The 15,537-nt window shown below is 47.6% G+C and overlaps 1 protein-coding gene across 8 annotated transcripts in view; it reads right to left on the reverse strand.

Moving 5' to 3' along the window:
* Nucleotides 1-15,537, reverse strand: part of MAP4K3 (mitogen-activated protein kinase kinase kinase kinase 3) — a 1,115,786-nt gene that overhangs the window by 544,002 nt on the left and 556,247 nt on the right. For all 8 annotated transcript variants that reach the window (XM_085612074.1, XM_085612073.1, XM_085612071.1 and 5 more), the window contains 2 exons: nt 11,075-11,237; nt 9,306-9,430 (listed from right to left, as the gene is read on the reverse strand). In XM_085612074.1, coding sequence (XP_085468200.1) covers nt 9,306-9,430; nt 11,075-11,237 — 288 coding nt within the window. The remainder of the gene's footprint in view (nt 1-9,305; nt 9,431-11,074; nt 11,238-15,537) is intronic.

Raw genomic sequence — 15,537 nt, forward strand, 5'->3', positions numbered from 1 at the left:
AACAGCTCACACTTCACCATTGCATGTATGCTCTTAGCCTCACCCAGACAAATATTCATCAGCACACTTCTTGCCACCAACTCTTTCTATTTGCTTCACCAGTACTTTACTCATCTGTGCTATAACCTGCATATCTGTGCACTTGACCTCCATCTCGCAGCATCTGCGAGAAAGAGATACAGCTTTTCTTTTTTATCTTGTATGGCCCCACCTATCATTTTATTGTTTGAATGTACCTTGCAGCTGTAATGCAGTACCCAACCTATTTTCACATTGTCGCTATCATACCGACGTTTGTATGTACCTACCTTGCTTTAAATGTTGCCTCTGTTGTGACTGTAATGTGACTTGTATGTTATTTTTATGTTTTGTTTCAAAACAATACAGAATTTTTTTTTTTTTTTTATGTACTGCATATGCATCTAATTAGCCATAAACCCTCTTCCGCCAAAGCTACTCCGACACCATTCGACATACCGAAGTCACCAGCCATGATGCATTATTCAGCAGCAGGCCTAGAAATATTTAATTGCCTCTAGTTTGCCCTGCTGATTCAATCAATCTTTGTTGATAAGTTCCAAGTCAAGAGAAGCACAAGAAAATCTTAAGTGCTATCCTACAGTCTTGCCAAGAAGCATCAAACCTGACCTTTCTTTGGCAATACCAAACCTTTGCCTCTGGTATTCTTCTGGGGGATACAGTTATAACCTAACACCACAATGAGGTCTTGGCTCTTCTATTCTCCTTAGTTCATGAACTTTTACGATTAAACAGAACATGTACCCAGCTAAATTATTTAAAAGCTGAACCCAAATTGGTTCACGAGTCGATACTGAATATTAATAAAATGAAGGATCTGTGTAATATTTCAATATTAACATGCTTAGCTCCATCATATTTCTAAACACTAAAAACAAAAATTATATCCGGTATGGTGTAATACGTTAAATAAAGTGACTGAGAAGAACCAACACAACTTTGCATATGTTTGGCTGAAACCATTCGACAAGGATGAAAGCACATTCTAAAATCCCAACATATGACAGTGGAAAAATGGAAGAGAAGGAGTTTATGCGAGACATTTGAATCACAACGAATTCCCACAACCGGGTTAGCTCTATTTGAAATATGTGTGCAACATGGGACATAAGTGACACTAATGAGCATCATGGCAGCATATTAAATAGATGCTAAAATCCCAGCTTGTGGTGGAAAAACCTCAACCAAAAATAATATGCAGGAGGAAAATGTACTTTTAGACATTATTCTCTTTGCCCTTTCTGCATATGTTACAGAATCTCCTGAGGTGGGAGATCATGGCAGAGTTGAAAAACTTATATTTTTGTAGCCACAAAATATTGCCTCAGCTTTCATTTGCTGGGATTTTGTCAGGGAAATACCCTTGTAGAGGATGCTCATTATATGTGTAGTTCTTACGATATTGCTCTTCCTGTTTTTATTCAGTACGCACATTTTTTACTAAGTGATATCCATCAACTTTCCTGCTGTGGCAAACAATTTCTTCTACTGGAGTTTGCATTGGTACAGCTGCATTGGATCATTGCTCATTTGGAATTAATCTTATCCAGTTTAAACAGCTTTAAGACAACTGCTGTTTTTGAAGTACATTCACTATGGTAACAGAATGTGTAAAACTTTATTTCCTGCTGGCTGCATTCACTGCTTAGATTTGGTTTCTTCTGTGCGTCCATTTGCTTTTCTTTTTCTACTTATCAGACTGCAATTGCTGAGGTCGAAAGCAACACAGACCATGTCAAATGGATTGAGCTACCAACACAATAGGAGAAATGGCCTAATATCTTGGGTCTGACCCAGGGTTAAGATATTAGGGCTTTGGACCTATAAGGGAATATATCCATCAACACGGAGTAAAGAACAAGTTACTTACCTTCGGTAACGATGTATCTGTAAGAAACATTAGTTAGTTAGATTCCTCACCTTAGAATATCCCCAGGCGTCAGACTGGATCCGGAAGATTTTTCGTCAGCAATACACCTTGCGCGTCGCTAGGCGTCGTCTGCGGCTCCGCGTCCGTCGTCGGCGTCGTGCGCCGGAATGACTTCGGAGTACTTAGACGCCGCCCTGGCGCGCTGACGTCAGTTCTTGTACATAGCTTTTCGCGCCAGGAACGCAGAGCCATGCAAAGACCGACACTGGTGCCAAAAAATAAAATCTAGGGGCCTGAAAAGGATAACCTTAACCCTAGATGTCAGTTCGCAGAACGGGGAGGATGGGTGAGTCGGTGAGGAATCTAACTAACTAATGTTTCTTACAGATACATCGTTACCGAAGGTAAGTAACTTGTTCATCTGAAAGAAACACGTTAGTTAGATTCCTCACCTTAGAATAGATACCCAAGCAATACCATCCCCGGTGGTGGGTCTGCGAACCAAGATCACACCAGAAAGTCCTGGAGGACAGAACGGCCAAAGAAGCCATCCCTCCGGACTTGGCTGTCAAGGCAATAATGCCTGGCAAACGTGTGTAGCGAAGCCCACATCGCCGCCTGACAGATGTCCTGCAAAGGAACACCCCGTCCCAAAGCAGTAGTAGCCGCTGTGGCCAGAGTGGAGTGGGCGCGCAGCCCAACAGGAGGGTCCTTTTTTGCCAAGGAGTAACAGATTTTGATGCACAAAACGACCCACCGAGAGATGGTCCGTTTGTGCACAGCTTTCCCCTTCTTAGCACCCACGTATCCAACGAAAAGTTGGTCGTCCACCCGGAACTGCTTTGTGCGGTCCAAATAAAAGGAGAGCGCACGTTTTGGGTCCAGACGGTGGAGCCTCTCTTCCTCTTTGGAAGGATGCAGAGGCGGAAAGAAGGTGGGCAAGGTGACAGATTGCCCAAGATGAAAGGGAGTCACCACTTTCGGAAGAAAGGAGGGACGAGGCCGAAGGACAACCTTGTCCGGATGAACAGAGAGAAAAGGAGGCTTTGAAGATAAAGCCTGGAGCTCACTCACCCGTCTAGCCGAGGTGATGGCTACTAGAAAAGCAGTCTTAAGAGTTAGAAGACTAAGAGGACAATTGTGAAGAGGCTCGAAGGGAGCGCACATCAGGAATGTCAAGACAAGATTCAAGTCCCACTGAGGCATTACAAAAGGAACAGGAGGGAACGTGTGAGTAATGCCTTTTAGAAAGCGTGTAACTACAGGGGACTTGAAAAGAGAAGGCTGATCAGGAAGCCGCAAGAAGGCAGAGATGGCAGCAAGATATCCTTTCAGGGTGCCCAGGGCAGAGCCCTGCCGGGCCAAAGAAAGAAGAAAGAGGAGAACCTCAGAAAGAGGGGAGGAAAGGGGATCCACAGCCTTTGCTGTGCACCATGCCACAAATTTGTTCCACCGGCAGGCGTATACCGTCTTTGTGGAGGGACGCCTGTCTGCCAGAATGATATCACAGACTTCAGGAGGCAAGTCAAATGGCATCAACTGTCGCCGCTCAATCTCCACGCATGGAGGTGGAGGCTGGACAGGTTCGGGTGGAGGACCGTCCCCTGCCGCTGCGACAGAAGATCCTCCCGAAGGGGCAGACGTATCGGAGGATCGTTCAACATACTGAGTAGCTCGGGATACCAGTACCTTCGTGCCCAATCCGGAGCCACCAAGATGACTTGGGCCCGGTCGTGCCTGATCTTCTTCAGCACTCTGGGCAGAAGTGGTATAGGCGGAAAGGCGTACAACAGACCGCAACTCCACTCGTGACGAAAAGCGTCGCCGAGCGAGTGCCGCCTTGGAAATTCCAACGCGCAGAACTGCTGACATTGCGTGTTCTCTTCGGTGGCGAATAGATCTAACCAAGGCTCTCCCCACTGCTGAAAGAGACCTTGCGCCACTTCGGAGTTCAGACGCCATTCGTGATCCATCATGCACCGGCGGCTGAGTTCGTCTGCTCTGGCGTTCAGAGAGCCCGCCAGATGTTGAACCACCAGGGTGACGCCCTGGTGTTCCAGCCATGTCCAGAGGCGCAGAGCCTCCTGACAAAGGGTCCACGACCCCACCCTGCCCTGTTTGTTGCAATACCACATGGCGGTGGTGTTGTCCGTGAACACCTGCACGACACTTCCCCTGACAGAGGGAAGGAAGGCTTTCAGTGCAAGTCGGATCGCTCTCAACTCCAACAGGTTGATGTGGAGACGAGACTCCGCCGGAGACCAGAGGCCTCTGATCTCCGCCTCTCCCATATGGCCACCCCATCCCAGGAGGGACGCATCCGTCACTACGACATGCTCCGGTTGGGGAAGGGAGAGGCTCTTGCCCTTGACCCAATCGCGGTCCGTGAGCCACCACTGCAACTGCTGTGCAGTGCCCTCCGAGATCAAGACATGGTCGGACAGGTTGCCGTGATGCTGGGCCCACTGAAACTTCAGGTCCCACTGCAGAGCCTGCATGCGCCGCCTGGCATGATGCACTAGTAGGATGCAGGAGGCCATCAGCCCCAGAAGCCGCAACACTAGCCTGACCGAAACCCAGGATAGAGGCCGAAAGATGGGAATCAGGACCTGTATATCCCGGACCCGCTGTTCCGGTGGATGGACCCGGAACTGCGCCGAATCGAGAACCGCTCCGATGAAGAGGAGCTTCTGAGAGGGGCTCAGGTGTGACTTCGGCACGTTGATGGAAAATCCCAGCAAATGCAGGAGATCCGCCGTAGTCTGGAAGTGGGAGACGACTGTCTGGGGCGAGCCCGCCTTCAACAACCAGTCGTTGAGATAGGGGAAGACTGGAACCCCTGATCTGCGCAGATGAGCTGCGACCACGGCCATCACTTTCGTGAACACCCGAGGGGCACTGGTGAGGCCGAAGGGGAGCACGGTAAACTGAAAGTGCTCTGGGCCCACCGTGAACCGCAGGTAACGCCGGTGGGCCGGCAGGACGGGGATGTGGAAATATGCGTCCTGCAAGTCCAACGCTACCATCCAGTCTCCGGGGTCTAGGGCAGCTAGAACCTGAGCCAAAGTCAACATTTTGAACCTTTCCTTCCGGAGAAAGGCATTGACGTTCCGGAGGTCCAAGATAGGGCGTAGGCCCCCTTTGCCCTTCTTGGGAACCAGAAAGTAGTGAGAATAACAACCACGACCTACTTCTGGGCTCGGAACGCGCTCGACGGCCCCCTTGGCCAAGAGGGCCGAAACTTCCTCGTGGAGAAGATTCAAATGATCCCCCGAGATACGGTGGTGCTGCGGTGGCATGGCTGGAGGGGTCGTCTCGAAGGGGAGGGAGTAGCCCCTTCGGACGATTTGCAGCACCCACCTGTCCGATGTGATGGACCGCCAGTGGAGCAGGTGATGGCGAACTCTGCCGCCCACTGGTGTGGAATGGGCCTGAAAGCTCGGACTAGGAAGGTTTTGAGGCGGATGCTGCCGGGGTGGATGTGGGCTGACCTCGTCGTCCTCCAGAACCGCCTCGGCAGAAACCACGTCCACGCGCAGGTTGGTTCTGCGGCTGGTGGCTAGGCGCACGTGAGGAGGCACCCCTTCCTTGGCCACGAAAGGGGCGAAAAGCGGAAGTTTGCGACCGCGGGGCCGAGAGGCCCAAGGACTTGCCCGTAGCCCGGGAGTCCTTAAAGCGATTCAGCGCACTGTCCGCTTTCTCGCCAAACAGGCGAGTGCCATCAAAGGGCATGTCCATGAGAGTGCTCTGGACATCACCCGAAAATGACGTGGACCGCAGCCAGGCGTGACGTCTAAGCGCCACTGTGGTAGAAATGGCCCTACCCAGCGAGTCCGTGGTGTCAAGCCCACACCGTATAGCATGTCGCGCGGCATCCCTCCCATCGGCCAGAGCCTGGGTAAGTCGTGTCCGGACCTCCTCCGGAAACAGGGGCAGCGCGTCCTCCACCGCATCCCACAGAGAGTGGGAATAACGGTCCAAGAGACAAGCGGTGTTCTGTGGAAATATGGATTTTTCTGATCAGTTATGTCCCCTATCTTGGACCCCAACGGTTTCATGTATGAATCACAAGTACATGTATGTTCCCTCCAGTTCCAGTTATGAAGACGCAAACACATGTGCGTCCACCGTCAACATGTCCTCTTTCAGATCCGCCATGAATAGGCCGGATATTCCATTCCTAAGTATGAAAGGCCACCGGCTTTATATGGTTCACTTATGCCATTTTACAGTTCAGGCAAGTAGGCCCTGATTCGGTCGTCAAACCCTTCTTGCCTTCTGCCTCTGAAAACTCCAGTCTGAGCCTGCATCTGTGACCATGAACTTTGTTTCATTCTCTGCGCGGCTCACGAAGCCTGACATCAGCCTGTTGCCTGCCAAAAACTGTATTTCACCTTCGAAATTATCTGCTCCGTTCCCTGCCCGATGCATTCCTGTCTAGTAGTTTAAGTAAACATTCTTCCAGCTACCGAGCAAAGGCCCGGCTTCTCTGTCTTTATGCAAGTAATTCATAGCCCTATTATTATGGAAGATTTCTACCCACGCATCTAGTGTAGACACTTAGACGCTTGTACACGCACTAACAGTCAGTATAGTCAGTATAGAATAAGATTCTACTCTAAGAAGACCTCTCTTTTGGATAACATAGTTCTTTAAACATAGGATGTTAGATATGATTTGGGATTAGGTTGACTTGACCCTCCAGACTTCTGTCGCCACATGTAGAGCTAAATGTCAAGTCCCCTTCACCCCCTAGTTGCACGTCAATCACACGTCATGCTGCTGCGCACGCATCTCTGCCAAGTATTTCTGCTGACATTGCGAAATTCTTTCATGTAACCACCCTATTATGACATCACATCTGATGACGTTTTTTTAATCACACCCAGTTACGCCTATTTTCGCTACGCATGAATATATTATCCACACTATCAATTGTTACGCCTCTTGTATTTGCTTCACTGTAATGCCTATTGTATAAAAGTGATTAACTATCAGTAATGTGTGTACTTCACTTCCTGAACCTTCGTGGTGATGGAACTTGGAGCAACCGATTATAATCGACCATTGGAATAAAGCCCATTCCGAACCTCTAATACCACGGATTCTGCCTCTTATTTACTGAGCTATTTTTATTATGTTTTTGTATCAAATTAAGTCCCGGTAATTAAATTATTTACCACAGTTCAAAGACCGCAGGCCCAAACTAAGGGAGAAGAACAGCTTCTTGCCGAACTGTTCCAGTCTCTTGGAATCCCGGTCCGGCGGGGGGGTCGGGAAAGAGGATTGGGTGGTAGAGGCCTGGATAACCAGGCTCTCAGGGGTAGGGTGTTGGGACAGAAAACTGGGGTCGCCCGGAGCAGGGCGGTGGCGCCTGGCGACGTTCCTGTCCACAGGAGGAACTGTGGAGGGCTTGGACCAGGTGCCCTGCAGAACGTCAATGAGGGCCTCATTGAATTGCAGCAGAGGCTCAGTGGAGCTTGCTGCAGACTGAAGCACCTCAGTAAGGACGTTAGTCCTCACAGCCACGGCAGGCAGCTCGAGCCCAAGGGCTGCGGCCGCCTTGCGCAGCACCACAGAGAAAGCAGCGCCCTCCTCCGAAGCCACAGTCGGAGGAGAGACAAATCCAGTGTCTGGAGAGGTATCCAGGCCACTGGCCTCCCCCAGTTCATCTGCCCAGTCCTGGGACAGTTGAGCCTGAGCGGCCATAGGATCCTCGGATCCCTCCCAGTTGTCCCCATCATCCGATTCCTGGTATACAGGAGAAAGTAACGGAGCCGGGTGGTAGACATAGTGTGTCTCTAGCGGCGCCGATCGCGGAGAGGGACTGAACTGGGGCTCGACGTCGAGCGGAGTCGACGTCGGCGTCGGTACCGGTGTCGACGCCGGCGGAGGAGGCGTGACTAGGTCGACCGGCGTCGGCGGGGACTCGAGAACGGGTCCCACGGGCGCTTGCGGCGCCGAGGCCGGAGCCGTCAACGGCGCCGGAGCCACCGGCAGGCAAGGCAGCCCAGTCGGGTCCGCGGGGCCCGAAGGCGCACCAGCGGGCGCCGACGGCGGAGCCAGGTTCCTCATGGCCGAGAGGAAGGCACTGACTTCCGCCGGCGTCGCGTTAGTCCCAGGGACCGGAGGGTATGGGGACGAGCGCGGCACCTGCGGCTCCGCCGGAGCCGCGGGGGTGGAACCAACCTGACCCTCGGCCGAGTCGCGCGACCGGCGAGGGGAGTCCGAAGAGCGTTGTCGCCTCTTGGACTTCTTGGAATGCTTCGACTTACCCGAAGACTTGGATCCCGACGACCGATGGCGACATCGGCTGCGGCTCCGCGACCGATCCTTGGACCTCCTCCTGGACCGGGATCGAGAGGCGCGCGGAGCCGAGTGGCGAATCTCGAGAAGCTTACGGGACCGCTCCCGTCTAGCCTTCGAGGTCAGGGCCTTACAGTCCGAGCACGACTCCGCGTCGTGGTCGAGGCCCAAGCAGTACAGGCACCGGGGGTGATGGACCGTAACTGACATCAGGCGGCTACAGTCAGCACAGGCTTTAAAACCAGGCATCCTACCGGCACCGGAGTCGAGACAGGATCAAAAAGGATCAAAAAAGTTAGTCAAAAATTGACTAAAGGGGTAGCTCTCCCGGATCTGCGCTTACTGGCACGGAAAAAAGAAGAACTGACGTCAGCGCGCGAGGGCGGCGTCTAAGTACTCCGACGACGTCATTCCGGCGCACGACGCCGACGACGAACGCGGAGCCGCAGACGACGCCTAGCGACGCGCAAGGTGTATTGCTGACGAAAAATCTTCCGGATCCAGTCTGACGCCTGGAGATATTCTAAGGTGAGGAATCTAACTAACGTGTTTCTTTCAGATGCAGCGATACTGCCAAAGGAGGTAGTGAAGTTGGAGGTATGAACAACACAGTTTGAGAAATCAAAATCGTAATGACATTAGAGCTTGAAAGGAGAGAGGAGAGACAAGGGCTTTCAGAGACTGAGGGGGAATAAGAAATTGTGCCCTGAATGATGTCAGGGGAATTGGCAGAAAATGGCTGCTATAATTTGTTTTATCAATTTTATAAAATTGTGATTTCAAAAACGTTTTTCACAGTCTGCATGAGAAGCTATTCAAAGGAATCTAACGGGTGTGTTAAGTACCATGATCTGCAGTCCATAATGCTAGATGTTTGGGTCATACACAGACCACTATATATCCAAAAACGATGGCACTAAGTTCTCCATAAATTGAGAATCAATGGATGACAGTAAAATGAAGTAATCTGTCCGATATTTTTCTCTCAGGGATGGAAAAACGGGAGCCCAATATTAACAAATCCAGCCTATTCATAGTCAGAGGGTACATTTACTAATGAGCAAAAGAATGCTTTTAAAAAAATACCAACCAATACATCTTTTTTTTCTTTTCTTGTTTGAGCACTTGGTTGAGTAGTGGCTCGGTTCTCATTCTGCCAGTGAAGTGAGGAACCATCTCGATCTCCATTCGGCTGCAATGAATTTACACCGTTACCTTAAAAAAAGGCAAGATGTTAGAAACAGTGGACTGCTTCACTTATGAACTTCTGTTGCTGAAATAATGCAATTATATGAATTTGTTGACAATATGTAATCAATAAAGTGGGATCTTAATTGATGGCTCAGTGCACTAATGTATCATTATCTGAACTTATGGTCAAAGGTTCAAATAACGGGGGACCACTCAGCCTTTTAATTCTTACAAAGTCGATAGAATGAGAACTACTGAATTGGTTAACAATAAATGTGTTATTTAGTTCTAATAGATCATGCACAGTGAACAAGCACTTTACAACTACATATGAAATGTTAAAAATGCATTTTCCAGGCTCTGGGACTTACTGTTTAGCATCAGCAATCACATTTTACGGTAGGCAATGAATTATAGTTATTTTAAATACAAAATACTTATTAGGTGTAACCTTCTATGATGCAGAAAATATTTTGTCATAAATCAGGACACACGATTACAGGGACATAGACAACGTGAGGTGGATCAGCTCAGCATTGTTAGAATATTTATGATGTACAACAGAGCATAGAGTAAAGAGACCAATCCTTCTGAGGAAAAATAGGCACAGGAAGGATGTATTGGATGAGAGCAATAAAACAAAAGAGTTAACTTGCTGTGGCTGGCTGGGTAGAGGAGACGGACTGCAAGACCTTAGAGTGCTAACAGGCAGGTATTGCTCTGCTTGTACTACTTTATAACTGGAGGATCTACCTTAATCCAAAAAGGTTTATGACAAGATCCAGAATCAACACCGCTGTACAATAATAAAAGAAAGCACATCACAGATGTATCTAATCCCTAGTCATTCTTAAATTAACAAAATGTGAAACAAAGTCACAAATTTCCCTCATGGATGCAGGTGTAACTAGACTAATCAAGAAGTGGCAAGACATTTTAGCTAGGCTGACAGTACAGAGGGCAACACACAAACTGCATACAGAAGTTATCTTTGGCACTGAGCAGGTATTATGCAGTATGCTGAAAGCATATTTAAGAGATTCCTCTTCAGTATTTTACAATTCTGCCCTGCCTACCCAAATTCCAACCTGCAGACCTCAACTCAGAGGACAGAACTTCCTAACTTTCCTTGTGTGCACCATGAAACACACTGACAGTACTCAAGTAATACAGCTTTTGGAAAACAAACATTTAAAGCGAAACAATATGGACGGATAAAAAGTTTAACCAACTTTCTTAAGTTTGCACAGAGTAAAGCTTTCTATGTAAAAATTGAGGCATTCTACGAGTCGACACTTTTTTTTTATACAAAGCAGTATTAATGGTGACAATAACATCTTTTGTATAACGCTTTTTTATGAAAGATTTGCAAAAGTATATTACTATAAATAAATAACATTACCTAACTCAAATGTATTACAGTTAAAGGATTAAATACTGATTTTAGTAATGCTGAAAGATCGAAATAATGCCAACAAGAACTGCACCTGTGATTCAGAGGCTATATGTTGACAACAGAAACAAGAGCTGAACTCGCTGAGCTATCTTACACGGCGACCTGATATTAGAGAACAAAAACAAAACAATTCCTAATTTTCTGGCCGAATATGGCTATACATTATTGGGGACTTGCATTTCCAGTGTTAATTGATTGCATGCCCTCTTTACCTAAAACATTTGCTTTATGAGGTGGCAATCTAGGAGGCGGTGGCCTGGGAGGTACATAAGACGTAGGCCTTCCTGGGCTTTCAGAAACGGGACACCTCTTTATTGTTCCTTGATTATCTTCGTCAGATGTATGACTTTCTTGTGGCACATAAATAGGCTTTGGCTGAAATTAGAGAAAATCAAAACACGTAGTAATATATTTCAGTCTTCTCATTTAGAAAATTAAATTTGTGCAAATATAAACACGGCTGTCTTGAATCTCCGCATTTTTCATCAGCTTTATGTAAATGTATTTTTCATAAAACATTAGGCAGGGATTAAATGCATTATCTTCCAGTAGTCTGACATAAAAATTCTATGAAAATGTTTGTCCTAACAAAATGGTAAAAAGATTAATAGTGCAAAATAATTATGTCTTGCCTACTAAAAAGCTCATGCACTGGCGGCTGAGACACATATTGTATGCTTACCAAGTAAATACGGATGCTTGGAGCCCGTCTGTTGCTTATTACTGGTTGGATTTTCTGTCCTTTCCATTTGCTTGCTTATTATTCGTGTCCCAGAGTGTCATTCTTGTGTTTGTCCCTCACAAGAAGAATTGCCTCTGTACCATAATTTTTGATTGGGTGGCCTCTGTATTTCCACAGGTTTGTTTTCAAATGCTGCGATTTCAGCTAAGCACTCCATCAGAATGTATGTGTTTAGGTCTCGCCTACGTAGCGCGCAAGCGCTGCTATGGAGTGACCTATTGGAATCACTCCGGGATTTTGTGGAAACTCGTGCATATTCTGCACTGTTTCCAATCAGTCCTCGTGCATGTACAGCGTTTACCTTGTGGGAGCAAGCAGTGGCGCCATCTGTTTGCAATTATCGCACCTCGCTGTTCGCTCCCGTAAGGTAAACGCTGTAAATGGACTACGGGAAAATGGACTGCGGGACGCGCTCGTCTTTCAGCGTTTGTTTAGGAATTTTGCCCTGCCCCTTAACCAGATTTCCGGGCATGCGCCGCCGAGAGGTGGCTGTGTGACTTTGGGGAGGAATTGCCTTTTAAGATTCATGGGGATAGAAGCGCACGAGCAGCAGGCCTGCAGCTCAGCTTCCTATGCTGTGACTTCCTCCTTTGTACACACACACACAGTAGTGTTGAGTCCTCAGTGCTTTCACACAGAGGCAACAGGCCGGGCTGTGCTAAGCAGCCTCCCGCATCTCGCCCTGTTCGATGAACGCCTCTTCCATTCAGCCACACGTCCAACATCAGCCGCCGCCGGCTCCGTGGTCACCGGTTCCTGCTTTCTGCCCACATTAATCTCAAAAGCGGTGGGGCGACGTGCAAGGAAGTCTTCTTCACAAACAGAGAAACAGACTTTGCTTCCTAAAGGGAAGCAAGAGTTACAGACCGACAAACGCAGACTCAAACCCGAGCAGATGGAGAAACGGGCATGAGACATTATTTTACAACCAAGCTCCCTGACTTTGGAACGGTGACCTCTTAGCACGCAGAAACCTCCAGTGCCCGCTACTACCACAGTGTAAGGCCTCACACAGAAAACGGCTGTTGCACTGCAGCTTTTACATCCCCACTTTGGAGTGCGACCTTGTCACCCCGCCGAGGAGCAGTGACGGTGCGCTGACACTTTGTACTAGTCAGTGGGTGAGCAGTAAACAGCCAGCCAGCACTTGGGACAACTAGAAGCAGTCAGGAGGGCTGGAAGCGGGGTAGTTTAACTTCATGTAGGACACCATCAGCGAGTCCCAGTTTTTATCCAATTGTACTAACGGTAGAGAGTTTCTTTGGTTTGTCGCCTAAAGGGTTACAATGCAAAACTACACGTCCCAGATTGCAACTTGCTGTTGGGCGAAGATGTCACATCAAAGATTATGAGGCATGTCTTCGCATTCAACCTTCCATCTCTCCTACTTTTAGAAGGAAACTCCTGCAGAATCATATGTTATTAGGTGGACTCTGAAAAGCATTGAATTCCAGTTTAGGGCACTGACAGATTGGTTCAATATTGTCTCTTATGTATGGGACAAAAACAAACTCAAGTTTCCCCTTGGTGCGTAAATGAGAAGGGCCCAATTGTATACATTTTGCACTGGTGTAAAACTATTAGAAATGCTCAGTTGGCCCCGTTTTGCTGCTTGTCTCATATACAATCCGTCCCAATGGGCTTACTACAGTGCATGCTGCATAAAGATGTTTTCACTTATACAAAACAATGCAACCGCCGTGGTTTGCTCTGCTCTGATGTGAATGTAGTAGGTTTTCTCCACTTCAGAAATATGAAAAATCAAGTTTGGAGCTAAATCAGTTTGCTTTATGTTTTAACAAGGGTTAATAATGGGTCACGCCTTTCCGTGGTTAAAAGCTATGTTACCTGAAAATTATGCATCAACAAAAGAAGTGTGCCATATATATTTTTGCAATTCTTTCAGATCCGTTATATGTGTTTAACACCGGACAACCCTGGTTATGGGATGCAGAGCAAAGCAAGGTCTGTTGTGGCCTATTTAAAATGCACATTGAAAATGGCAGATAAGAAGCTTTTTTGCTTATTTTCGAAATGTACCTGGTCCCAAGAGCTCCTATTTTTTTGCTGAGAAAGTGTGTTAATTGTATTATATTGTATATATATTGATTACTCGTTCACAAAAGGCCATGTGACAAAGTGTAAATAAAGAACGAAAGCCGGCACTAATTTTCTTAACCTCAGAAAGATGGACTGGGTCAGCAGGCTGGGGTGAATAGTTGTTTGCATGAGTGTTGCTTCTTCAGGTAGCTCTGGTCTAAACCCACTGTGCTTTCTTATCAGCAGAGAGAGACACACCAATGCTAGGTTACATTGTTGTCGGTGCACGAGATAACAGATAATGTTTTAAACAGATAGCGACTAAAAAAGCTACTTTCCAAGTGAGTAACTGTAGTTCACATTTGTGGAGAGGTTCAAAAGGAGGACCCATTAGTCTGGTAAGGACTACATTGAGATTCCACACCTGAGAGGGTGGAACACTTGGTGGAATTATTCTTTTAACTCCTTCCATAAAAGCTTTGATAGCGGGAACCCTAAACAAAGACAAATGTTGTCTGTTCTGTAGGTAGGCTGCTATGGCAGCCAGATGTAACCTGATGGGTGTATACGCTAGGTTACATTGTTGTAGATGCAAGAGGTAACAGATGATGTTTTGAATGGAAGCATCTAGTGGGTTGATCTTGTTGTGTGAGCAATAAATGACGCACCTTTTCCGCTTTGTGGCATAGTATGCCCTTGTGGTGGGGCGCCTAGCTTCTTTGATAATGTTCATACAGTCTAGCTGGAGATTAAGGTAGCCGAACTCTAAGATTTCAGGAGCCAGATCGCAAGGTTGAGCTGATTGGGATTTGGGTGTCTTATCTCTCCATGGTTCTGAGTGAGAAGCTTGGGTGAGAGGTGAAGCTTTTGATGTGGTACAAGTGATAGTTCCAGCAGAGATGTGAACCATGGATGCCTTGCCCATGTTGGAGCAACTAGGATCATTGTGAGGGAATGTTGTTGGAGTTTCCTCACTAGTAACGGAATGAGTGGAAGAGGCGGAAAAGCGTAAGTAAATTTGCCTGACCAATTCATCCATAGGGCATTATCTTTGGACAAAGGGTGTGGATACCTGGATGCAAAGCTTGGGCATTTTTCGTTTTGGTTTATGGCAAACAGATCTATTTCTGGGTGTACCCACATGTGAAAGAATGGAAGAAGAACTTGAGGATGAAGTTCCCATTCGTGGATCTGCTGGGTTTGACGGCTGAGCAGATCCGCAACCTGATTGTGTACCCCTGGTAGGTGTTCTGCCAGGAGGTATATGTTCCGCGCAATGACCCATCTCTAGATGCTCTGCGCCAGGTGGGATAACTGGAGAGTGTGTCCCCCCCCCCCCCCCCTTGCTTTTGTATTTAATACATTGCTGTCATGTTGTCTGTACGGATTAGGACAGCTTTTCCTAGCAGTTGCGGTTGAAAAGACTTCAACGCTAGAAAGATTCCTAACAATTCCAGGTAGTTGATGTGAAATTGATTTTGTTGGGGGATCCATACCCCTTGAATGGTATGGGTTAGATTATGTGCTCCCCAGCCGGTGAGCCATGCATCTGTTAGCACTATCTGTGGGACTGGCTCGAGGAACAACCGCCCTTTGGAAAGGTTTTTCGCGGTCCACCACTGCAGAGAACGATGGGTGCGGTCGTCCACCAACACCAGATCGGTTAGCTGACCTTGAGCCTGGTTCCACTGACGTGCTAGACACTCTTGTAATGGACGCATTTGCAGTCTTGCATGAGGAACGAGAAAAATGCAGGAGGCCATCATTCCTATTAGTTGGATGAACACTCTTGCTGGTAGTGAGTGTTGTGGCTGAAATCTTTGAACTAGCGTTTGTATAGCACTTATCCTGACTGGATTGGGATATGCTAGGGCTGTGGAAGTATTTACGGTA

The sequence above is a fragment of the Triturus cristatus genome, chromosome 6, assembly GCF_964204655.1.
Source record: "Triturus cristatus chromosome 6, aTriCri1.1, whole genome shotgun sequence".
Classification (NCBI taxonomy): Eukaryota; Metazoa; Chordata; class Amphibia; order Caudata; family Salamandridae; genus Triturus; species Triturus cristatus.